The 25,544-nt window shown below is 37.2% G+C and overlaps 4 protein-coding genes across 4 annotated transcripts; 2 read left to right on the plus strand and 2 right to left on the minus strand.

The window, feature by feature from the left end:
* The first annotated feature begins 7,760 nt into the window (after positions 1-7,760).
* LOC123659532 (TAR DNA-binding protein 43-like) lies at positions 7,761-8,921 on the plus strand. Its single transcript, XM_045594743.1, has one exon. The coding sequence runs from the start codon at positions 7,928-7,930 to the stop codon at positions 8,828-8,830; it is 903 nt and encodes a 300-aa protein (XP_045450699.1). The 5' UTR covers positions 7,761-7,927; the 3' UTR covers positions 8,831-8,921.
* A 3,583-nt stretch (positions 8,922-12,504) lies between these two features.
* Positions 12,505-14,789, minus strand: LOC123659940 (serine/threonine-protein kinase MAK). Its single transcript, XM_045595101.1, has 5 exons — positions 13,951-14,789; positions 13,810-13,872; positions 13,111-13,218; positions 12,746-12,978; positions 12,505-12,672 (listed from the first exon to the last, which is right to left on the minus strand). The coding sequence occupies exons 1-5, from the start codon at positions 14,787-14,789 to the stop codon at positions 12,611-12,613; spliced, it is 1,305 nt and encodes a 434-aa protein (XP_045451057.1). The 3' UTR covers positions 12,505-12,610.
* A 5,642-nt stretch (positions 14,790-20,431) lies between these two features.
* LOC123659589 lies at positions 20,432-23,233 on the plus strand. Its single transcript, XM_045594795.1, has 3 exons — positions 20,432-20,972; positions 21,190-21,307; positions 22,854-23,233. Exons 1-3 carry the CDS (start codon positions 20,760-20,762, stop codon positions 23,189-23,191), a joined length of 669 nt encoding a protein of 222 aa, XP_045450751.1. The 5' UTR covers positions 20,432-20,759; the 3' UTR covers positions 23,192-23,233.
* A 279-nt stretch (positions 23,234-23,512) lies between these two features.
* On the minus strand, positions 23,513-25,544 carry LOC123659590 (tryptophan--tRNA ligase, mitochondrial). Its single transcript, XM_045594797.1, has 6 exons — positions 25,326-25,544; positions 25,068-25,256; positions 24,743-24,982; positions 24,432-24,576; positions 24,019-24,170; positions 23,513-23,880 (listed from the first exon to the last, which is right to left on the minus strand). The coding sequence occupies exons 1-6, from the start codon at positions 25,413-25,415 to the stop codon at positions 23,533-23,535; spliced, it is 1,164 nt and encodes a 387-aa protein (XP_045450753.1). The 5' UTR covers positions 25,416-25,544; the 3' UTR covers positions 23,513-23,532.

Consider the following 25,544-nt stretch of genomic DNA (forward strand, 5'->3'; position numbering starts at 1 on the left):
TCTAAAAGTTAAAACTTTGAAGACTGTCCCCAAAATTTAAAGAATTTCTTATAATACAAGGACATGGGTTCACAATTTGCATTCAATTTCAACCAAACGCAGGAGGACTTATGTGTACTTTGAGAAAAAATATATATTTTGAGGTCTGTCCTGAAAATTTCTACTTATTTCCAGGACAGTCTTCGAAATTTATACATATATAAAGGAATATATTCCTTTGAGTTTGTATATTTGTATAGTACCTTTTTTATAGCAGTAGTAATATGTATTGTTTTATAAAGAGATTTTTGACACTCCATAATAGTCACATATAAAAGAAATATTTAATTTTAATTTTATGTTTAGGAATTGGTAAATAACTTTAAATGTCGTTTCTTTGTTTTTTCAGGTAGGTTAAGGGTTTTTATAATTTATTTTTGTATCATAATGTATAAAGAAAAATTGTTCAATAAAATTGTTGTTTTTTCAGAGCTTGACATTGTAGAATTTTCCGATTCCAATTTTAAGTAGTCAATAATGCCTTATACAAATTACTGTTATAGTATATACATTGCTAAAACTTCTGAGGACAGACCTCAAAATTTTGTTATCATTTTTGAGAATGCTATTAAAATTGATTTTCATAGATATAGTTTCTAAATTCACATTTCGGGAATGAGCTGTTTAATTAAAAGAGAGGCCCTGGGAAAAACGTTTCTTCTGAAAATGTAAATTTTGAATCTAACATAGTTTTTTCAAGTAGATAATCTCACGTGAAACACACATAGCATATCAAATTTACAATCTTTAATACGTTTAAGTATTTCGTTGCCGACGTTGACTATATTTATTTCAAGATCGAAATATTAGCGAATCTTTTGCTCGAGCATTTCAACAAATGGGATAAAGGCAACAAATAACAATAACACTAAGTTAAATGTTGAAAAAGTATATTAAGTATAATTTCTACTAATCAATTTTACACGAAAAATTTCGTAATCTAGTTGAATAAGTCTAACGTAGTTTTTTTTGAATTATGTCTTTTTAGAAATATTTGATTGAGAATAAAAAAGATGTTTATCCATTACTGACAGTCAGTTAGCTCGACCATTAATTTTAGTTCAGCTGTTTTGAAACTGGTTCATTTTATAAATATCTTCAAGACAGACCTTGTAATTTACATAATTTATAATTACTTTCGGGACTGTTCTTAAAACATGCATAGTAAAATAAATAATAATTTACCTAGCTAAATGTTTGCTCATTTTTTTCTAACGATGAGCTATTTGTACACTCATATAAAAGTTAACTTGATCCAAGAAGTACAAAGAACTAAGAATACCATTTTGAAGGTGATGATTTCCTTGATTCAAGAGCGAAACTTCAAATTATTCGTTATTCAAGAATTTTTGCGTTTGGCTCACGAAAATTATTTTCTTTAAAATGGTATTCATATTTCAAGATTCTTTTCTCTTTAATCAAGTTAGCTTTCTTATCAGTGTATAATTCATATGTATAAAATGATTGTCAGGGTATATTCTATGTGACAAAACATTAACATCTTGATTATTAAGCCATAATAAAACATACCTTTGTGAACCCGCTTAAAACGCCCAATAATAATTTACTATAGCAATAATAATAATACACACACATTTGACAAGCTAGCAAATGCGTGTACGATCTCATTGACGACCTCCGTAGCGCGGTGGCTGACCGCCACCGCTATGAGTCTCGCGAGTTCGAGTCTGGGGATCCCCCCTAGTTAATATGTAGATTTTTTATTATTTTTAGTTGGTACATATAACTTTAAAAAATTGCGTGAACATACCTACATTTTGGCAATTCATTTTTATTTATGTATAAAGATATCATAATATAAATAAATGAAATAAATAAATTAGTATTATCATAGAGAAATAAATAATACTTAACAATAATTGTGTTTGCTCGCAAACGAAAAAAAACCGATTTCGATTACATCGACGAGTAGTACAACGTAGGTAGATCGACGAAAAAATAGTCAAGTAACTGCACGTTATCAAAGATTACTCAAAAAGTTGTTATCACATGTCAATAAAATTTATATGTGACCACATGACAAACATCAGCTTTCGATTAAATTAAAAATTATTAAAATCGGTACACCCAGTAAAAAGTTATTGCGGATTTTCAAGAGTTTCCTCGATTTCTCTGGGATCCCATCATCAGATCCTGGTTTCCTTATCATGGTACCAAACTAGGGATATCCCCTTTCTAACAAAAAAAGAATTATCAAAATCGGTATATCCAGTAGAAAGTTATGCGGTATAATACAACGTAGGTCGACGAAAAAAGCGTCAAGTAAAAACGCATTATTAGATATAGCTCGAAAAGTAGTAGTTAGATCTCAAATAAATTTAAATGGGACCAATTGGCACACACCACCTTTCGATTAAAAGAAAATTTGTCGAAATCGGTCTACCCGGTCAAAAGTTCTGATGTAACATACATAAAAAAAAAAAAAAAAAAAAAAAAATACAGTCGAATTGAGAACCTCCTCCTTTTTTGGAAGTCGGTTAATAAAATTACTGAAATAATCTCAATTTAATCTCAAAAAACATTAAACAACGAGTCACATTATTAGCATTAAATCGCTACATGTAACCCATAACACAAGGCTGCTTACTTTAGAGTTTTAGATTTTATTTTTTCATTTTATTTTTTGAACACCAATGACAATAAAATTGAAAGAAAACATAATATGGGTCGCAACGGTAGGTAGATACATATATTATGTAGGTATAAAGCGCGCGTCGGCGAGGCTCATTCTAGAATATAACCTATTTCTTTTCAAGATACTTTTGAGATATGAGCCATCACTTTCACAGTATACAACAAAGCCGCTTCGCGCTGTTTGACTGTCCCTATGTACCTATGCTTAAATCTTTAAAACTACGCAACGGATTTGATACGGATTTTTACTACATTGGGTGATTCAAGAGGAAGGTTTACATGTATAATAAATGCATAATATAATAGCGAAATACTGATAATTTTAGAACTTTTTAATGTGATGTCGTAAATAAACAACTTTTTTTGCGCTTACATTGCAATTTGCAAGAGCTGGTTGAACCCTACCTTAAAAAAATCTAAAAAAAACTCCGTAATGGTATATGTCTATCTCTTAGGGATAACTCACAATAACCATTTTTTATCCCTTACATTTTACGAGAAATACTGGCTTATCTACGAAGCGATTTTAAGCAATACACCATTAATCATTATCCAATTAAATATCTTAAATACATTGTGCATTTAATGTAGATCAATATGGCTCTTTACAGCATGTAATTGAAATGAATATTTTCGAAGATATTACAGATTTAAAATGCAGGGACATAACGGTTGCGGTGGTACCGGCCAGGCGGCGCGTGCCTAAATAAATAATAATAAAAACAATAGCGCATCGAAGGCCGCGCTTCGCTTACCACACCGACTTTGTCCTAAGCCGAGTTGCGTTCTCGCTAGGAGACACTCTTCAAATCTTAATTTAATTTAAATGGGAATATAGTTGTAGTACCTATATTTAGTGTACTGTGTGGCTACGGTACTAAAGAATATAGCCACCCCCTCTCTTCCCGTGGGTGTCGTAATAGGCGACTAAGGGATAACATAGTTCCGCTACCACCTCGGAACTTAAAAAGCCGACCGGTGACGGGATAACCATCCAATTGCTGGCTTTGAAATACACAGGCCGTCTTCGGTGCGACAAAGCCGGCCCTGCGGTCACCAACCCGCCTGCCCAGCGTGGTGACTATGGGCAAAACACATGAGTTCACGCTATTTTTGGCGTGGGCTTGTGGAGGCCTATGTCCAGCAGTGAACTGTATAGGGTGTAATGATGATGATAATGATGATGACCTATATTTAGTATCAGCATTGTACCCGTGCGAAGCCGGGGCGGGTCGCTAGTAATGTATAAAATAGTATAATTACCTACTAATTGGTGATAGTTAATGTTGATTTATAAGATTTGAGGAGTAGGAAAAAACAAAGGAATTTTTTTTTGTACAACTTAATCTGTATTAGTATTATTTTTCTTTAATGGTCTTATTCTGTCCTGTGTATCCGTTTTACTTAGTTTGCAATAAAGATTAATTGTATTGTAGGTATTGTATTTGTCAGATCTGATGGGTAGATTTCGAGATTTCAGTTCGAGCCGAACTACTGATATTATGCTATACTTGTACCAAGTAGGTATAGCATAATATTCTGAAGATATTCCTATGCTTCATTTAGTCTCAAAGAGTGTCAACTAAAAGCAAAGGCTTGTGTTATGTTACCATGTACCTAGTAAACTAGTGGTGATCCTAGAATATTCATACATAAATACATACACACCTAGACTCGGAATATACATATTGGTTGAACTTTAGATTATGCTCACTAATCCCCATAAATCGACGGTCCATAATCTAAAGTTTTTAGCCTACATTTTTTTTTTGTTGCGCCGTGCGGGAATCGAACCTGTGACTTCACGAGTCGCTCAGCTGGCGACTTAGCCACCGCGCTACGGAGGTTGTCAGATGTATGTAGCTTGTAAAAAAATTAAAGCTACATAGGTACGCTGCGGTAGGTACTCATTGCCTACAGGATCCTACAAGGATTACAAATTAGGTACAACTAAAGGGAAAGGAAATTTACCGCAATTGTAAACTATTTTCTGTAAATCACGATAAAAACAAAATTCCGATTAAATTGTTTTTTTTTTTCGGAGTATTAGAGAAAGTGATGATTTATTATAACCCAAAATCCCCTTTTCCCAAGTGCCCCAAAGATATCATATAGTTAAATAGTATAATTAATAAATATAGTTTTTAGAATAATTTACTTCAGATTACTTTCTAGTTTATTTCCTTGTAGAACGCAATAAAAAATTAAAACCACAAATTATTTTTCACACTACTTATAAATGTCGCGCGGACACGAACGATTACCGCTGCAACGAATAACCTGAGCATTCGTGTTTACGTAAATATTATACGTACCTACCTTTAATGTGGGTATAGTTCGCGTCATGTAAAAAGAACGCTGAATGAAACTGGAGGGGGTGCGTTTGCGCATGGGTATACTCGCGCACAAGTACTACGGTTTTATTTTTTAATTAGGCTTTCACTCGCGGCTTCGTATAATGGTTAATGGTAGGGACATTAAAAAATACTAGAAATACAAGTGCGAATAATTCGGACTAAATTAGTATAATAATTATCACTTTACAAAAATACGATTTTTTTTTAAACAAAAGCAATAACAAATTTTTTAGTTATTGAAATGTCGTATTCAAAAATACTAATTATCTGTACTCTCGATATTCGTATTATAATAGTTTTTATGCGTTTAATATGATAAATTGATATTTGTTTTTTAGTGAAATAAATAGTAAATGGAGAATTTTGTAATTTAAAACTTTTGTGCGCGATAATAATTTGAGTCGACGTCGAACTGTCAACCGCTGTCAACCAATAGCACACCGGCAAGCATGCGACAGTGATACACACTCCCGTCCCCCTACCCCGTACCACCAAATAGACCGATAAATCGCTTCTGCGCAGCTTCAAGGCCAGCGTTCTTTTTACACGACGCGAACTATACCTATTGCCGCGACACGGGACAATGCCGCGACTATTGCCTATTTCTTGTCAAAAAATATTTTAAACGTTTTAGCAAGGACGTCTAATTGTCAGCGTATTGGTATATCAGTTTCGCATTCGAGGCTATGTTCACAGAATTAATAAAAATTTGCGCGTCTTATATATACCTACCTATTTAGTTATTGTGTAAAATGTTGCAGGCAGGTTAGGTTAGGTTAGAGAGAACTTGGTAAAGACTAGGATAGGTATAGTTCGCGTCATGTAAAAAGAACGCTGGCCTTGAAGCTGCGCAGAAGCGATTTATCGGTCTATTTGGTGGTAAGGGGTAGGGGGACGGGAGTGTTTATCACTGTCGCATGCTTGCCGGTGTGCTATTGGTTGACAGCGGTTGACAGTTCGACGTCGACTCAAATTATTATCGCGCACAAAAGTTTTAAATTACAAAATTCTCCATTTACTATTTATTTCACTAAAAAACAATTATAAATTTTATCATTTTAAACACATAAAAACTATTAAGATACGAATATCGAGAGTACAGATAATTATTATTTTTGAATACGACATTTCAATAACAAAAAAAATTTGTTATTGCTTTTGTTTAAAAAAAAATTGTGATTTTGTAAAGTGATAATTATTATACTTATTTAGTCCGAATAATTCGCACTGTTATTTCTAGTATTTTTTAATGTACCTACCAATAACCATTATACGAAGCCGCGAGTGAAAGCCTAATTAAAAAATAAAACAGTAGTACTTGTGCGCGAGTATACCCATGCGCAAACGCACCCCCTCCAGTTTCTTTCAGCGTTCTTTTTACATGACGCGAACTATACTTTACTTATTGACAAGCATTAATTCCGCCGATAAACTGTCATACAGTTTGGCGGATTATAAAATTGTACAGTATTTGGTCAAATAAAGAATTTATTATAATAATAATAATTGTTATTATTGATTGTTTTATAGAGAAACAATATAGGTACAAGTCACTTCCCTTCACTATACTAATAATAGCGATTAGCGAGACAAAGTCAAAATTGAAACGCAACGTAGGTTTCACTTATAATAGGAATTCAAAGTATTAAAAATAATAATTAAATAATTGTGTTTGCTCGCAAACGAAAAAAAACCGACTTCAATTACATCGACGAGTAATACAACGTAGATCGACGAAAAAATAGTCAAGTAACTACGGGTTATCAAAGTTTACTCAAAAAATAGTTACCAGATCTCGATAAAATTTATATGTGACCACATGATAAACATCAGCTTTTGATTAAATTAAAAATTATCAAAATCGGTACACCCAGTAAAAAGTTATTGCGGATTTTCGAGAGTTTCCTCGATTTCTCTGGGATCCCATCATCAGATCCTGGTTTCCTTATCATGGTACCAAACTAGGGATATCTCCTTTCCAACAAAAAAAGAATTATCAAAATCGGTACATCCAGTAGAAAGTTATGCGGTATAATACAACGTAGGTCGACGAAAAAAGCGTCAAGTAAAAACGCATTATTAGATATAACTCGAAAAGTAGTTGTTAGATCTCAAATAAATTTAAATGGGACCAATTGACACACACTACCTTTCGATTAAAAAAAAATTGTCGAAATCGGTCCACCCGGTCAAAAGTTTTGATGTAACATACATAAAAAAAAAAAAAAAATACAGTCGAATTGAGAACCTCCTCCTTTTTTGGAAGTTGGTTAAAAACTTAAGTAATAAAAATTGGTCCAGCCGTTTCGGAGCATTTTGTTAACACAAACACCCGTGGGTGTCGTAAGAGGCGACTAAGGGATAAGACAGTTCCGCTACCACCTTGGAACTTAAAAAGCCAACCGGTGGCGGGATGACCATCCAACTGCTGGCTTTGAAATACACAGGCCGAAGACGGGCGAAAAAGAACTTAAAAAAACTAAAAGAATGAATGAAGAATTTATTAAACTACGGAATTTAATATAACAACCTACGATGCGAAAATAAATTTAATCTATTTTTATTTAACAGAAAATTTATTGTTTAACTAAAAAATAATTGTGGCTGTAGAACGAAGATCATAAGCTGAATTAAAATGTTACGTAAAATTCTAAAAGGAAAAACTATTTTTGTCACCTAAACGAAACGTCACGGTCACGTCATACGTCAAACGTCATGCAAATACCAAATACTTCAAGTAAGAAACACAAAAGTTAATATTGTATTTATATATAGGAATAGCAATATATATTAGTTAGGACGACTATTGTCCTTGTACGTTTGATAATGTGAACAAAGATGATGTGTACGAGGAGCGGTGTCGCTTGGTGAACGCGATGTCGATAGAGTACGTGGTGGTGAGCGAGGGCGAGCAAGACGAGCCCATCGAGCTGCCGACCGAAGAAGACGGCTCGTTACTGCTGAGCACGATATCGGCTCAGTTCGCGGGAGCAAGCGGCCTCAAGTACCGAGCCGGTGGCCGGCTGCGTGGATTGCGCCTGACAGAAGACAGAGTCCTCCCGCCCGCGGAGGGCTGGGCAGCCCACCGTTATTTCTGTGCGTTTCCACGCACCGATGCCCCGTCTCCTACGCCACGTCCGCGTTGCTCCGATCTGATCGTGCTCGGACTACCTTGGAAGACGGGAGAAGAGGCTGTCCGCGATTACTTTGCTGCTTTTGGTGACCTTCTTATGGTGCAAGTGAAACGTGACGCTAAAACTGGCTTATCTAAGGGATTTGGATTCATTAAGTTTGCAGATTACGAGGCACAGTTGCGTGCACTGGGTCGAAGACACATGATAGATGGGCGCTGGTGCGATGTACGCATCCCTAATAGTAAAGACGGTGGGTCGGCAGCTCACCGCAAGGTGTTCGTTGGTCGATGTACCGAAAGCCTCACTGCCGATGACTTGCGAGAATACTTTGGTGCATTTGGCCAGGTGACAGATGTGTTCGTACCAAAACCTTTTCGTGCATTCAGCTTTGTTACATTTTTGGACCCGGAAGTGGCCCAGTCACTGTGCGGGCAGGATCATATAATCAAAGGTGTGTCTGTTAACATCTCAACGGCATCTCCTAAGCGCGAGCGTGGCGCACGGTCCCAGCTGCTGGGGTGGGGCCTGCTGGAGGGTGGTGCTCCACGCGTGTACAGCTGGCCTCCTGATGCTTGGCAGCACTCCGCTCATTCTGCACACTCCACCGCACCACCTGACGCTAAGCTTTACCTCAAATATGAGTAATGACCCCAATGCCCTCCTTGTTAATAACTCACAGATTTTATATGAAGATAAATGTAAATAATAATATAATATAGAATGATAAAGTTGTTAACTGAAGTTTTCATTAGCCGGTAATGGTTTGATTGGGGTAAACAATTATAAAAGTTTAAACGTATCTTTAATTAATAGAAAGTATGCCTACTTATTTTATTTGTTCCCTAAGTAGATATGAAGCCAATGGATATAATATATTATGAACTATACATTAATCAAATGTAACTCATCATACATAAATGTAAACTTAATTTTTTGATTATAATGAGCACAAAGTACTTATCTAAAACATATAATATAGGATACAATTAGAATTTTTTAAGTAACCAATAATACCAATAATAAAATATAAACACTATACAAAGCACAAGTAAGTAACAATTAAACATAACATATTATATTTACAATGATAGATCACCAACACACAATATATGTAACTAATTAATAATAAGTGCAGTAGGAATTATTGAAATATTTCTTATAGTAATCAAAGAGTATTTGAGTTTTAGATTAATTACTCTTTTTGAAGAATTACAGAAAAGTCATGTCTACACGTTTCTTGTAAGTGTTTCCACAGTTAAATAATGTCACTCCTCTGTTAAAAGGGTAAGTAGTAAATGTTAATCATATTATCTAAAGAAAAATTACTATTAATAGTGGCAGTTAAAGGCATTAATAAAGTTTGGCCAAACTGTTTTAACTCAGAATAAATTCTCTGTGGCTATGAATTGTTACTTAAATATATAGTCTTGATGAGAGATGAGTCTTGAGGCAGCCTCTGCTGATATGTTTTAATAATAATTTTGTTCTAGATTAAGGCCGCAGCTTTGTTCTTAGACATCAATGCAATAACTTTACGACAACTTAAAAAAAACACTACCTGTAAGATGATATTTTCACTGACTGGTTGATTTATTAGCGCTTCATCCTGTTATGTGTCTAATCTACCACACTGTGCCACTGCAGGTTGGCAGGTCCACTGCGCAACTGATTCATTATATCTGAGCCTAAAATAAACAATTAACAGACATGGAATTTAACCAAAGGGCTATTACATACCCGACACAGTAAAAATATTTTTCCATACTTAGGATACATGTTACAGTGTTACATAAATATCGCTTCAGCCTATAATATCCCACTGCTGGGCATAGGACTCTTTCTCCATTTAGGAGAAGGATCAGAGCTTAATCCTCCACGTTGCTCCAATGCGGGTTGGCCGATATATTCCCTACTATGAGTAACAATCGCTATCAGGTGTACATGATAACAACCGGTGGTAGGGAGACCCACAAGACTGCACAAACACCAGACAACGGCAAACATCTGTATGGCCAATACAAATGTTTGTCATGTGCGGGGATCGAACCCGCCAACCGCCACGAACCAGTGCCCGACCACCCGTTACGCCAAATATACATATGTATGGTGATCTTGTTTGGAAATAACAATGAAATTCTGTAACAAAGCACATAACTGTATACAAATAACAAAGGCTCGTATTAGAAAATACTTTATTATTCTCGACTTCAGTGGTGTGCAAGGACGAATCTGAAGCACCTATGACCTTACCTACGATGTTATTGTCATATTAGTGTGATTCAGCGGCAGTATTGATGCACGCGCCGCGTCTTATTCCATTAGCAGCTAAGTACATGGCCTATTGAGCTATTTTTAATCTCTGTATAGCTTGTTTATTTAATACTTTGTTTACAAAGCGAAGTAGCATTCTTAAAGTACATTTTACCTACCTGTCTCGACTCTGAAGTATAACTTATCATTATTTCTTATTTAGCAGGTATGATATGAAATTTTATTTTATAACTAGCGACCCGCCCCGGCATCGTATGGTTCAAAAACTATCTGTGTTCCTCTACTATATTATCCATGTATTATACATATAAACCTTTCTCTGGAATCACTCTATTTACTAAAAAAAAACCTATCAAAATCCGTTGCTTAGTTTTAAAGATCTAAGCATACAGACAGCGGGAAACGACTGTTTTATACTACGTAGGTAATATAGAGTAGGTATCAATTAATAGACTGCTGTTTATTCTTCGTAAATGTATTTGTAATATTTTGTGTTGCGTTAAATCTTGTAAAATACATCCTCTAAGTGTTAATCATCAATATTGCTATCAATATTGAAATACCTGTTAATAAATATTATTTCTTCTTTATTATAATAATTCATTTAATTAATAGGCTAGAAATGCCAAACGGTGAAAACTTAGTCGTTCGTATACGATCGCAGCTTGGTCGCAGCCCGACCCGTACTGACCCGTTACATTAGCGCAGTTTACCTGCTGAAACTTCCAACTAATAATTGTGTTTGCTCGCAAACGAAAAAAAAAACCGACTTCAATTACATCAACTAGTAATACAACGTAGATCGACAAAAAAATAGTCAAGCAACTACGCGTTATCAAAGATTACTCAAAAAGTAGTTATCAGATCTCGATAAAATTTATATGTGACCACATGATAAATATAAGCTTTCGATTAAATTAAAAATTATCAAAATTGGTACACCCAGTAAAAATTTATTGCGGATTTTCGAGAGTTTCCCTCGATTTGTCTAGGATCCCATCATCAGATCCTGGTTTCCTTATCATGGTACCAAACTAAGGATATCCCCTTTCCAACAAAAAAAGAATGATCAAAATCGGTATATCTAGTAGAAAGTTATGTGGTATAATACAACGTAGGTCGACGAAAAAAGCGTCAAGTAAAAACGCATTATTAGATATAACTCGAAAAGTAGTTGTTAGATCTCAAATAAATTTAAATGGGACCAATTGGCACACAAAACCTTTCGATTAAAACAAAATTTGTCGAAATCGGTCTACCCGGTCAAAAGTTCTGATGTAACATACATAAAAAAAAAAAAAAAAAAAAAATACAGTCGAATTGAGAACCTCCTCCTTTTTTGGAAGTCGGTTAAAAAACGATGATTGATGGGAAGTTATTGTATACTATTTGTGTTTGAAACAGGGATTTTAAATATTTTATTCAAATTTTATATGTTACAATACAATTTTTATCTTGACATTCTTCGATCCAGATAGATCTATCAGGATTCCGAATGGAACTTAATATTTTATATCGGAGATTTTCCACAGGGTGCAGGGACCGGTGAGTCTAGTGACCCTCTAGGGTCCTAATCCAGGTTTATGGGTTCGATTTTGGCCATTGTCTTGGTGTCACAATTATAAATTCATTATGGATAAATGTAAATAATCTTATTATTAAAAAAATATTTATATGTATATACGTTGTTCGACTCCTAACTGCGTCCCTTCAAATGGGGTTTCTGTAGGTGTAGTCGGTCACATTATACGTGTTAAAGAAATTCCTAGCCTTTTTTTTTTAATTTGACTTTGTTTAAATGGACGAGTTAGGTACTTTGATAGATTCGTTCCGCATGATATCTTTGGACCATGGTGTGTATTATTATAACTTAGTGGTCACACAATGGTGCATGGCTCATTGCTGCTTGGCGAAACTCTTGCGATACACATAAAAGTACTTAATTACAGCGGCGGCTATACTAATAAGTATATATAAGTGCGTACTTAGATGTTTATTTATATATTATAAATTTATAATATGTGGTATTAAAATAAAACTTATTCCACTTTGTATTTTGTTAAACAACAGTTTATTTAATATCTTTGTTTCTAGTTATTTTGTACACACTATTTTTTTGCCTAAGACTCGCTATTTACATCGCACAGACCGTCCCTACCGCAAATACTTGGCCGCCCAGTCCACGCGCGCGGCGCCGCTGCCGACCGCCGCCGTCTCTGTAACGATCGCACACATCAGTGGCACACGGGTCCGAGTGCGCACCTGGCAGTCGGTGGACGTCGGCCGTACCTCGATGCGAGCGCAGCGCCAGCGGGTGGAACAGCGCGGTGTCGATCCTGGCGCCGGCCACGTAGCGCGAGGCGCCGAGGTAGGCGGCCGCGGCGCCCGGCCCGGCGCGCGGCGCCTCGGGCGCGGCCTGCAGCGCCGCCAGCACGCTGCGCCCGCCCGCGCCCCCCGCGCCGCCCCCCGTGACCCCACCCCCGCCCGCCCGCGAGCGCCGCGCCGAGTGCACCACTTCGCCACTTCGTCATGAAAAGCGAGCAGATATTATAAGTATATGGCGGAGATCGTTGAAAGTTACCTTTCATATTACTAAAAATTCTTATAAAGAAAATTTGAATCTTAAGCCTACAATGTCTTCAAAACATAAGTACCCTAATATATCGGCGAATCGATCTCGAACAGGCGTAGGGATCTTCGGCTGCACGGCTGAAGTGATCGCTTGAGGAACTGTGTTTTCTATGTCAGTCCGAATTCCGCTTCTAGACAAAAAAAACTAAAAAAGGTTATATAGTTTCTATGCTATAATTTCCTGACGACTTACTTAAATAAAACACACACAGATACACAAACTATAAAAGTAACTGAATAATTTTACATTAAGTTCATAAATGCATCACTTCACCCTATCACAGTCCACTACTAGACATAGGTCTCCCCAAGTTCGCAGCAGACGGGTCGGTGACGGGTCTCCGGCCTGTATAATTGAAATCCAGCATTTGGATGTATATCCCGCCAGCGGTCGGCTTTTTAAGTTCTAAGGTGGTATTTTTACTGTGTTATCCCTTATGGCCAGTTTCAATACTCTATCTATCTCTAAATTTGCTTACTAGCGATAGATTTTTGACACAATTTATATGGAGTTAACGTCAAAATTCTATCTCTAGTAAGCAAATTTAGAGATAGATAGAGTATTGAAACTGGCCATTAGTCACCTCTTACGACACCTACGGGACTCTTCCCGAGATACCCACGGGAAGAGAGGGGTTTTAATATCCTTTACTGCCGTAAACACACAGCATACAACACATAAGCATGTATTAAATAAAATTTATATTCATAAATGTATAAACCGTCTCGCCCTCGAAGCCGGAGGTGGTAGAACGAGCGTAGCTCCGACGGCAAAATATGGGAATCTGAAATAATAATACCCTGAATGTTAATATTGTGGGATCTCGTAGAAGGTGCCAAGAGCATCATCAGGCGCCGGTCACCTGAGCGCCTGCGGCGCGGAGGGGCGCTCGCGCGGCGGGTAGCGCAGCAGCGCGGCCAGCAGCGCCACGGCGGGCGGCGACGCGGCCGGCAGCACGCGCGCCAGCGGCACGCCGCCGCTCGCCGGGAACCGGAAGCGCAGCGCGTCCGCCAGCGCGTACCCGTCGGGCCACTCCTCGCGCGACGGCGTGCCCAGCACCGCGGTGATCTTGTACAGTTGGTCGATTTCTGAATTTCCGGGAAACAGAGGACGACACGTATACAATTCCGCCATTATACAGCCGACGGCCCAGAGGTCGATCGGAGCGCCGTAGTGTGTGTCGTGCAGTAAGACTTCGGGGGCCCGATACCATCTCGTCGATACGTAATCCGTGTACGGCGGTCGCGAACGCACTTCGCGAGCGAGTCCCAAATCCGCTATCTTTACCAGCTCGGGTCCGGCACACAGCAAGTTCTCAGGTTTCAAATCACGGTGAAAGAAACCGTGCCGATGCATGTGAGCGAGGCCTTGAAGCACTTGATATAGAATGTTACGCAAAACTGGTTCCGGAAACGGTCGCTCTGCGTCTCGTATTAACTGATACAGATTACCGCGCATATACTCAAACACAAAGTATAAGGTGTCGTTTTCTCTAATGACCTCGCGTAACTTAACGATGTTAGCGTGGTTAAGTTTCTTGAGTGATTTTACTTCACGAAGATTCATTGCCTCATCCCACGAATAGTATTTTCGCTTCATCCTCTTGATAGCAACTTTCTCTCCGGTGTCCCGGCGCTGCGCCAGTGCGACAGAGCCGTACGTGCCATCGCCGAGCTGCTGCAGCACCACGTAGCGGTTCATTGCATTCGCGACGAGCTCGGACTCGTCTATGACGCTATTATAAACACTTAGCGTGAGTTTTATTTTAATAGTAAATTACTTGTTTTAGAAGTGTGTTGGAAAAATACAGCAATAGGCACAACATACTTGGACTGTTTTTTCCTTCGTTACAGTGACTACTTTTATTGAAGGATTCCTATTTAAACTATTACAGAAGATCATACTCAACAGAAAAGTGCAATGTATTATTGAATACAGTATACAGCTGTGGTAAGCCTTCAAAGAGCGAAAAAACAACGTCTATATAATTATGTAAAAACAAATCGAAGCCATATTCGTTACTATGGTGATTTAAAAGCAAATAAAAGTTAGTATGTAGCGGTTGTATAGTCTGAAATGTAAACCCGGTTATACACTGAATTTGTATTTTGTTTTCGGGTAAATTTAGCGACACTAATGGCAAATATTATATATATGTATGTATATATGTATAAACACACATGAAAACAAAAACAAAACACAGTCATGAGTTCACGTTATTTTTGGCGTAAACTTGTGGAGGCCTATGTCCAGCAGTGGACTATATAGGCTGTAATGATGATGATGATGATATAATATAAATAGCACCCTTATAGACTGTTCTTAAAATATTTCATACTCAGTTTTTTTTTCTCCTTCTTGCGCCAGTGTAACAACATCTATGTATTTTGGTCAAAATTTTAAGAACCACGACGTTCCATTGTGCTCCACTGCACGTTAGTAGATATTTATAGGTGTATTAATATACATACAGTTCAAATATAATATTTTTCAAATATTGCGCCCACCCTCGCAATTTACATATAGGTACGGTGACTCACTATACTACAAGACATTTAACGTATTATTATTATAATTATTTAAATAACTTTAATATTTTCCCTGTATATCTGTTTATTATATAACGAAGAATACTTTTATTCCTTTATATAAATCAAAACATAATGATTGAAGTGCTAACAATTATACTACAGCTGTCGTCGGGTAGATGAACATCCATGTCCACCACTTCAGCCTATCGCAGTCCACTGCTGGACATAGGCCTCCCCAAGTTCGCGCCAGACATCCCGGTCTTCCGCAATCCTCATCCAGCCGACACCGGCAATCTTACGTATATCGTCGGTCCAACGGGCCGGAGGACGTCCCACACTGCGTTTGCCAAGACGCGGTCTCCACTCTAGGACCCGTCTACTTCAACGGCCATCGGTCCTGCGACACAAATGACCAGCCCACTGCCACTTCAACTTGCTAATTCTGTAGGCTACGTCGGTTACTTTCGTTCTCTCGCGGATAGTCTCATTTCTAATCCTATCTTTAAGAGAAACCCCAAGCATAGCCCGTTCCATTGCACGTTGAGCGACCCTAAACTTGTGGACCAGTCCCTTCGTCAGTGTCCACGTCTCGGCTGCGTATGTTAACACAGGCAGGACGCATTGTTCGAAGACTTTTGTTTTCAAGCATTGCAGAATCTTCGAAGTGAAGACTCGACGAAGCCTGCCAAACGCCGCCCAGCCCAACCGAATCCTCCTATCGGCCTCCCTCTCGAAGTTGTTGCGGCCCAGTTGGATAGTATGGCCTAGGTAAATATAATCCTGAACAACTTCGAGAAGGGTACCATCGACCGATACCGGTATCGGTATGACTTGGTTGTTAAACATGACTTTCGTCTTATCCAAGTTCATACAGAGACCGACACGTCGGGAGGACTCGTTTAGGCCGGCCAGCATTTGGCCTAACTCATCCAGCGTCTCCGCAAAGATGACAATATCGTCGGCGAAACGAAGGTGAGAGATGAATTCACCATCCATCAATGTACTTCTTATTTATTTAAAAAAAATGCATTTTTTTTTTTTGTTTTATTGGAGTTTATTGAAGAAGAGAATTGATTTCCATATGAGGCTCCCGGTATGAAAAAATATGAGGAGTAAAATCTACTGAATGAATGGTCTTTTCAATAACGCCATCATCTAATCTAATCTATCTAATCAAATAACGCCATCTATCGGAACGAGGTTTCCTATACAACGCTTTCTAATAACGCCACGCCACCCTATTTGGTTCCAATAGATGGCGTTATTTGATTCCTTTATTTACCATTTAATATGGTATTAAAATTTTTCTTACACTATAAGTAAGCCTTTCAACCTTTTTTGTGCCTATTTAGTTGAGTATTACTGAGTTGACAAACATACTTTCTTTTGCTATTTATTTTACTTCGAAAAAAACTACATACTAAGAGACATTATAATAACACAGAAGAGCAAAAGCAAATGCATGCATTAAAAATAAAATGTCTTGTGTTCTGCATTTTTAGCAATGATTAAAGAATAAAAATTATCTATGATTTTTAGCTTGTCTGTTAATTTGACACAGTTTGACTTTGATTGTTTGTAACATGGAGCATCTATACATTTAATAAAATGGTAGGAAAGTCAAAACTGTACATTGAATATTTTTTTAAAAGAATACTTGCGGTGTGATCTACAATCGACACCGAAGCCAAAAATATAGTTTTTAGAATTTTTGTCTGTTTGTCTGTATGTATGTCCGGGATAAACTCAAAAAGTACCCCATGGATTTACTTCAAATTTGGCACGAATATTATTAAGAAGTCGGGTCAACATATAGGCTACATATTATCATGCTATCACCTACCGGGAACGAGCGGTGAACCTTTATTTCCTCAACGCATTCTGTAACAACGTGTAATCTAACGACGCATATTTGAATGTTGTTGTTATTATGTTAATAATCATGCCATTTAAGCTAGCTTCACACTATAAAAATCACGCAATATAAGTAACTAAGCCGATAAACATAATTAAATTAATATAAGTAGACAAGACAATTTTAAAGCAGCGCCATCTATGAGATTTTTCTGTAGATATGAAATGTAAAGAAGAAACGGGTAAATGAATGTTATTTTGAGGAGAGGAGGGATAATCATAGGAATTTTTGTGCTGCATAGCGTTCACGCAGACGACGTCGCGGGCAGCAGCTAGTAGAGAAATAAAGTAGGTAAAGGGGTTGTTTCAAATTTATATGGAGCCTGGGCTAGGTATTTGTACAGTATTTTAAAATGTTCAGGTTCATGAAATAGTAATTATTTCTTCATTATTTCTCATTAAAAGGCCTTTTTTACGAGGTAGTTTTTATTTTAAGAATTAAAATCGCAACCACTTGGCATCCTTTTTGACAATGACATGTACACAAATGTCATGATGATGACATTTTACATAATTATAAATAACTAAAACAATTGGTACCTACGCATCCAACAACCAGTCGATTCTGAGGAGACCTGTGTCTAGTAATGGGTTGTGAAAAGAGGCTGAGACGGATATTTCAATGTCTTATTTATTTAAATAGTGACATTTCATCTAACATAGATAACAAAAATACATAGGTAGATGGCGTGGATGCACTTCGAGAGTTACCATTCTACGTATGTACCCAATTATCAATTTTATAAACTACCTCTAAATCACTGTAAAACTACTTAAATGCATATTTTATTTTAATTTCTATGATTTTATACTATTTTTTCGAATACTGTACAAAGACCTGGCCCAAAATGAAACAACCCCTTTTGACAGGAATACCTATATGACTTACAGACAGTGCTACCAACCCTACTGTTTTAACAGTAGTTTTGCTGTTTTTACATTGATGTTTTCTGTTTCATTCCTAATTTTTACTGTTTTTCAATTAGCGTTCAGCGTTATCAGTATGTAATATATTTTGAAGACCACTAAATGATAATACACAAAGATACCAGATGGCAGGATCTACTCTTGTCGGGATTCGAGGGAATTCCCCGATCAGTCTTATGTGATTGGCATTCATATTTTATACACGGGGTAATCATGAACAGAATTTGTACAAAATTCTCAAAAACGTATTATTCGGATATTTTAAAAAATTTCAAGCATTCACAAATGTTAAACTTTGTGTGAATTGCTGAAGAAACTTTTGTGGAAAGATTATTGTCTGCTATAAATATTATGAAAACTTTAAATTACGCATCAAAATATCGACCTTACACATTAAATCTTCAAATTAGTAGCAATCGGTTAAATCCGAAATAACTAATTGCTACTCATTGAAGACACAAAAAGGCACATAAAGAAATTTAACGACAATAATAAATGATTTTAAAAAGGAAAATGAGTCTGAAAATACTAAAGATGAGGCAATTTAGGATGAAAGTGGAAATAATGTTACTTTGATTTTTGTTTTTTATTATATTGTGATCAATAAAATATAACAATAAATGTGAGTCCTGATAACTAATAAAAGTCCTGATAACTAAAAAAATATTTTAATTATACGAGGAAAATATGAAATCTGCCTTTTTTACTTTAGAGGCTCCCCCTTCTCAATGACCTTGAGCATTTAGACTTTGCCACACCGCACCCACCCGCACTTCACCTGATCAGTATTACGTAAAGGTTATTAAACTCGGCCATCTACCGGCTCTAGCTTGTACTACTAGGACCTGCGATTGATCCGTTTCCTAGACCAAGAGCTTCCGTACAAGTTGTGATCATCCATAATTATTATTTAATTTTTTTCTTGTCGTGTCGATCATTTAGGCTATAAAATTATATTAATTACTAGTTGTTACTTTTTGTTCAGTTCGCAGTTATAAAATAAATAAATTTCTAAAATAAAAGTAGCCTAAGTTACTCCTTACTATATCAGCTATCTGCCAGTGAAAATCCCGTCAGAATCGGTCTAGCCCTTTCAGAGACTAGGCGGAACAAACAGACATACAGACCGACAAAAATTGTCAAAATGCTATTTTTGTGTATGTATCGTGTATACATCCATATGAATTTAGTAAAAAGCGGTTATTTTAGTATTAAAAACAGCCGCTCCAATTTTATTTGTATAGATATACTAAATTTATATTTTATTCTATTATCGGCTCGGCTTTAGGTTCGGATCTTAGACCACAAACTAAGCAGCTTTACATTTACACAGCTCAAAATTAATAATTTAAATTATTTTTTTATTTGAAGTAAATACAATTGCAAAATTCATCAGTAAGTCTGTCTGCCTGTTACATTTTGATGCCTATCTTGAATTAAAAAAAGTAAATAGATTTGCGCGTAAGCAAGAGCAGCGTGCGATGACGAGCGACACAAGTTCCCCGTACAAAGGCCTCTGGCCGTCTGCCGCGGGCCGCCTGTCGCCCGGCAAATAGCCAGAAATTATATTTTTACGATTTTCTAATAAAATACTGCACTTAATAAAAAACCCTTCTGTAGAAATATTAAGTACGGGAATCTTAATTAATAAAAAAAATATTCACTATTGTAAGTAGTAAAATTAGAAAGCCTATACGATTTTTGTACGCGAAAGGAGGTCCAGGTAAACAATTATTTCTCTTTATTTAGAGAATTTTATACAATTATCTTACAGTCACATTGATAAACTGAATCCGAGTTACAACATATATTTATTTGATATTTTTAACGTAACTTTAACGTATACTTTATAGCACATGAAAACGGCCGAATTTGTCTGGGATCCCCTTTATCTACTGTTTTCTCCTGCTTTTTTATTGGTAAACTACTGTTTTTTAGTTTCTTTGGGTTGGCAACACAGCTTACAGACTTACCCTTACCACCACAGAGTACTTTGTATATATAGGAAACTTACCAAAACTTACCACTCTGACATACGAGTTAGAATTGTACAAGAACAAATTCTCGATTTCGACTCATTATTGTCTCAAAGTTTTTATTTTGATTCGACACTTGTTGTTGTTTGAATAGTTTAAGCATGAATTATAAGAAGAATTATTAATTCATGTTAAAGTTAAAGTGAGAAACAAAACATGTTAATAAATTTAATGATGAATGAAGAATTTCGATTATCTTTCTAATAAAGAATAGTAAGAAGTCGAAACCGTAAGATTACAGCGCCACGATATGCATCACAGAGATGAGTGGTGTGTTAACTAGGTGCAGAGTTAGCTCAGAGCAACTGCATGTTCTCCTGTCGTTTATGGAAGAGCATCGCGACTTTGCAGCTGGGAAACAGTCAATTTACTCCAGATTCAGTGCATGTAAGCTGTGGCGCCTGCTGGCAGAGCGACTAAACGCGGCGGCGGAAGAATCGGGCGGAGCTCGTAAATCTCCTGACAAGTGGTGTCGAGTTAGTGTCTTTTTAATACTAAGTTATGGTACACTTTATTAACCACTTGCGTCAATGTGACTATTTATTTATCAATAGTAATATGATACCTTCTTTACCACCGAGTAACATCTAGTGTACACATTACATTAATAATTTATTAATTTCCACTTTTTATAGTAATTAGTATTTCAAAATCATTTTCTGCTAAGGTTGCTTACTAAAACTTTTTTTTTAGTTTTGGTCAGACATAAAGTATAAAGCACGGAAGAAGTCAGCTGCTGGAGGAGCTCTTGGTGACTTGTCAAGTGTCGAAGAGAGATTGCAGAATCTTCTCGGTACTAAATCAAGTGATTGTTAGTATTATCGATGTAACTCGAAATTTTTGACTAGGTCCCTAGAATTAACCTGTGATAACCAGGCATTCCATAGTGTAGTACCACCTTTTTATTTCTAAACTATAGTTTGTTTGATGGGAGTTGCTAAATATTACAATTGGGGATGGCATGGAATTCTCATCAATCATCATCATCAATTCAGCCTATTACAGTCCACAGCTGGACATAGGCCTCCACAAGTTTGCACCATGCATGAATTCATGTGTTTTGCCCATAGTCACCACGCTGGGCAGGCGGGTTGGTTACTGCAAGGCTGGCTTTGTTGCACCGAAGACGCTGCTACCCTTCTTCGGCCTGTGTATTTCAAAGCCAGAAGTTGGATGGTTATCCCACCATTGGTCGGCTTTTTAAGTTCTAAAGTGGTAGTGGAACTGTTATACCTTATTTGCCGCTTACGACACCCATGGGAAGAAAGGGAGTGGCTATATTCTTGAATGCTGTAACCACACAGCTAGCAGCTGGAGTCACATAACTATAACTGACATCAAATTTTGAATAGGTCAGAGTTTAATATCCATACCCATAACCAAAATATTAGTATAACTGATGTATAGTTGCTTAATTGTTAGAAACAGTGCAATAGGTGTCACTTATTCATCAAAATTGATGGTAATGTAGACAAAGCTATAACATCTCTGATTCTGAACTCACAGAGGAAGCTCCCAATCTGTGTGATATATAAATCTAAATGATTGTGTCATTATAATATGTAAAAATAAATTTTGTAAAATTATTTTCTATTCATTATAACAAGATAGGATAAATGTATGGGGAGGATGGTATGATAATATAATTATATGATGAATAGTAGGTCTAATAATCTATAAATAAAAATATTGCTTTTTTTTTCTACAATTTTTTTGTATCATTAAAAAAAAGTATTTAGTGACCTACAGCCGCATTGTACTATTTATATTAAAAAAAATTCTTTACAGCTGATTCATTTTTTTTAATCAAATTAATAACTTTACAATTGTTACAGTCAATAGGGGAAACTTTGACAGATCATTACTAAAAATATAGCAACATATGACAATGTTAAATATGAGTCAAAAGAGTTAATTTAATGTGTGCTCTCAGGTTGGTTTTCATACTCTCAAGTTATTCAACGTCTTTAAAAATCATAATATGTAACAAAAACTGGCAATTTTGTTGTGTGTCAAAGTTAAAACCCCTTTATGGATAACTTTGACACAGATGAGATTTTAAGATAGACATATAAAAGGTTGTATTGTTTTTACATACCTTAATAGTAGTAAAATTTTCGAGTTATCTAAAAAGTTTACCACTGAAAAAAATACAAAAATTGCACACGGAACTTTTAGCAAAGTTTTTTACATTACCTTCGTTTGAAAGCTGCTTTTTTTTTCAGAGTTCATTGACGAAGATTGTTAAGTAAAAAAATTTTGCGATTTGACTGTCAAAGTTACCCCCGAGTGACCGTACTCATAATGTTTACTTAAAATAATGTATAACATAAACTTAAACTAAACAAATGTCACAGCTGGCGTGGGCACTCGAGGCGGGAGTCACTCGGACGAGGAGCGCAAACCACATCTGGACGAAGATATGTACTCAGAAGGCTCCGGGGCGGGGGCGACGGACGCTCCACGCCTCGCCACTGAGGAGCTGCTGGCCGAGGCCGCCATGCGGAGCGCGCTCGCCGCCGAGAAGCAAGCGGAGGCAGTGACGCAGGCCGTGGAGCTGCTGCGCGACATCGTGGTGCTGCTGCGGGAGCGCACGCCCGCCGCGCCGCACGCGCCCCACGCTCCCCACGTGCCCCACGCGGCGCCCGCGCCCGACCACGCGCTCGCCATGCAGCACCACCACCATCGACTCTGATCTCTAGCTCCAGACCTGATCAATATAGCTCTTTAACGACTACTGATGCAGTTTTCATTCTTCATCTATATCCACAATATTTTTTATTTTTTGTCTAGCCGTAGCTGCATCGCGGTGAACCCCAGAATTTATTTCAAAAAAAAAAAACGCCAAATAAAATTATATAGCCTTCCCTGGTAAATGGACTATATATCTAACACAAAAAAAAAAAAATTCAATTCAACAGTATAGTGGCACCACTTTCTGCTCCAAGGGCTGTGGGTTTGATTTCTGACTGAGTTATATCAGTCTGTTACCTACACAAGCATTAAGTCACATATGTGTATGTACAAGATATTTCTTTATTTGAGACGTAGAGCATGAGTCAGGACTCGAGGCTCGGAGGCGACGGGCGTCAGGCCGAGCCTGTCGGCGACGTCCGCGTAGACGACGTCGGCGCGCGCCCTGGCCCGCGCGGCGCCGTGCCTCAGCACGTCGCGCAGCAGCTGCGGCCGGCGCCGGAGCTCCGCCGCGCGCTCCCGCAGCGGGCTCAGCGCCTCGCACAGCGCGTCGCTCACGACTCGCTTGTACTGCGCCGTCGTGAGTCCGTCCGCCTCCTCTACCGCCTCTTCCACCAACTTATCGGCGGCGAGACAGTGTAGCATGATGAGGTTGGAGACGCCCGGCCTTGTATCCATGTCAAATGTCACCTATGAGACGAAAACAGAAAATTGTTTATTAATAACACAAATTTAGGTCGTAGGCATGTGGCAATAAGTATTATAAAGTTAAATTTTATTATAATTAACTTTAGCAATGTTAACTTTATTTAATATCTCAGTACTCGCCTGGGGTGTAAAGTCTGTCACAGCTTTTCTTATTTTTAGTCTAATATTTTCATCTGAATCGCTCAATAATATTCGAGACTTGGGATCAGTGTCAGATTTGGACATCTTCTTGGTGGGGTCACGGAGACTTCTGACCCGATCGCTCCCATCATCTGCATCACAATGAAGACACAAATATATCAATTATCACCAGAATATTAATACATTACTTTTACATTTATTTACTATATCTCTAATCCACAGAACCAGATTGATTATATACAAGACTTAGCAAATTTGAATTCTTTCACTATTAAAATAAATTGAAGAATTGAAGCTCACATTATCGCTTTGTAATATTAACATCACATTATGCCAATGTCATTTCTGATCCAAAGCTAAATAAGTACAGTATAGTATAAAAATGGTTGTACCTGGTAAGATAGGCTGTGGAGTAGGGAACAAGCGTCCAAAGCGATGGTGAAAGGTCTTCACAAGCTGTGAAGTGACTTGCAAATGTTGAAGCTGATCCACGCCCACAGGAACATGTGTACCACGATACACCAAAATATCTGCTGCCTACAGGTTTTTATTTTTAGGAAAATATAAAAACTTAAACATTGTAAAATCAAGTGTAATAGTATAGTCTTAAATTATTATCTGAATAACTAGCAGGCAGATTTATTTTATGTCTAAAGTCATGTAATGTTATCATTTAAAACTAGAAGAAATTGAAATTACAGACCTGAAGTACTGGATAGAGCAATAAACCAATGGGAACTTCTTTCATATTAGCAGATTTTTCTTTAAACTGTGGTAAGTGAGCGAGACGTGCATGTGTAGCTAAACAAGCTAGTAGCCAGCATAGCTCTGCATGGCGTGGCACTGCCGATTGTGCAAACAAAACTGTGCGCTCCGGGTCCACACCACTGGCCAACAAGTATGCAGTGAGGTCGAGTGTGTTTTCTTGTACTTTTATAGGATCCTACAAAATTAAGTAATTGAAAAGAACCTAAAATCGTTTATTTTTTTTATTTTTTTGTAATAAAACTATTTTGTTTATTAAAAACCTGTGGAGTGGTGTGCGCGTGAAGATCAGCAATGAAGAGCATAAGGTCGTCACCTTGATCCTGCAGACGAACACACCGACGCACAGCGCCAAAATAATTACCAACGTGTATAGAGCCTGTCGGCTGTAATCCGGAGACAACGCGTCGATTCCAACCATCATTTAAATTGATTTTTGTTTTCTCGCATTCCTTAAAATTTATTGTGATTTAGCAGCTGTATTTAAAAATGTTATTCTATTTATAGTATTAATTATTTACCTTCGCGCAATAACTACTCGTAGATAAACTGTGGTATCCATTTTTTAATCGACTTTTATAATACATAAACATCTTTCTTGCGATTTCCATTGAACTTTTACAGATATTCAATCAATATTCGCCAATTATGTATGATAAGGAAAAATTTAAGATGCTTGAGGTTACTAAAATCTTACATTTTTGAAATTAAGACAAAAATGATAACAATGACAAGATTGA

The sequence above is a fragment of the Melitaea cinxia genome, chromosome 14, assembly GCF_905220565.1.
Source record: "Melitaea cinxia chromosome 14, ilMelCinx1.1, whole genome shotgun sequence".
Classification (NCBI taxonomy): Eukaryota; Metazoa; Arthropoda; class Insecta; order Lepidoptera; family Nymphalidae; genus Melitaea; species Melitaea cinxia.

Bases quoted from the DNA above. Each gene is read 5' to 3' on its own strand.
- LOC123659532 (XM_045594743.1), top strand. From the start codon at position 7,928: ATGTCGATAGAGTACGTGGTGGTGAGCGAGGGCGAGCAAGACGAGCCC.
- LOC123659940 (XM_045595101.1), bottom strand. From the start codon at position 14,789: ATGAACCGCTACGTGGTGCTGCAGCAGCTCGGCGATGGCACGTACGGC. The intron at 13,219-13,809 runs GTTTATACATTT...TTTTTTGTCTAG, and splicing joins CCGGCTTCGAGGGCGAGACG to AAGCGGAATTCGGACTGACA. The intron at 12,979-13,110 runs GTACTTATGTTT...TTCATGACGAAG, and splicing joins CGATTCGCCGATATATTAGG to TGGCGAAGTGGTGCACTCGG.
- LOC123659589 (XM_045594795.1), top strand. From the start codon at position 20,760: ATGAGTGGTGTGTTAACTAGGTGCAGAGTTAGCTCAGAGCAACTGCAT. The intron at 20,973-21,189 runs GTTAGTGTCTTT...CTTTTTTTTTAG, and splicing joins CTCCTGACAAGTGGTGTCGA to TTTTGGTCAGACATAAAGTA. The intron at 21,308-22,853 runs GTTAGTATTATC...CAAATGTCACAG, and splicing joins CGGTACTAAATCAAGTGATT to CTGGCGTGGGCACTCGAGGC.
- LOC123659590 (XM_045594797.1), bottom strand. From the start codon at position 25,415: ATGGAAATCGCAAGAAAGATGTTTATGTATTATAAAAGTCGATTAAAA. The intron at 24,983-25,067 runs GTTTTTAATAAA...TTAATTTTGTAG, and splicing joins ACGCGCACACCACTCCACAG to GATCCTATAAAAGTACAAGA. The intron at 24,577-24,742 runs GTCTGTAATTTC...AAAAACCTGTAG, and splicing joins TGCTCTATCCAGTACTTCAG to GCAGCAGATATTTTGGTGTA.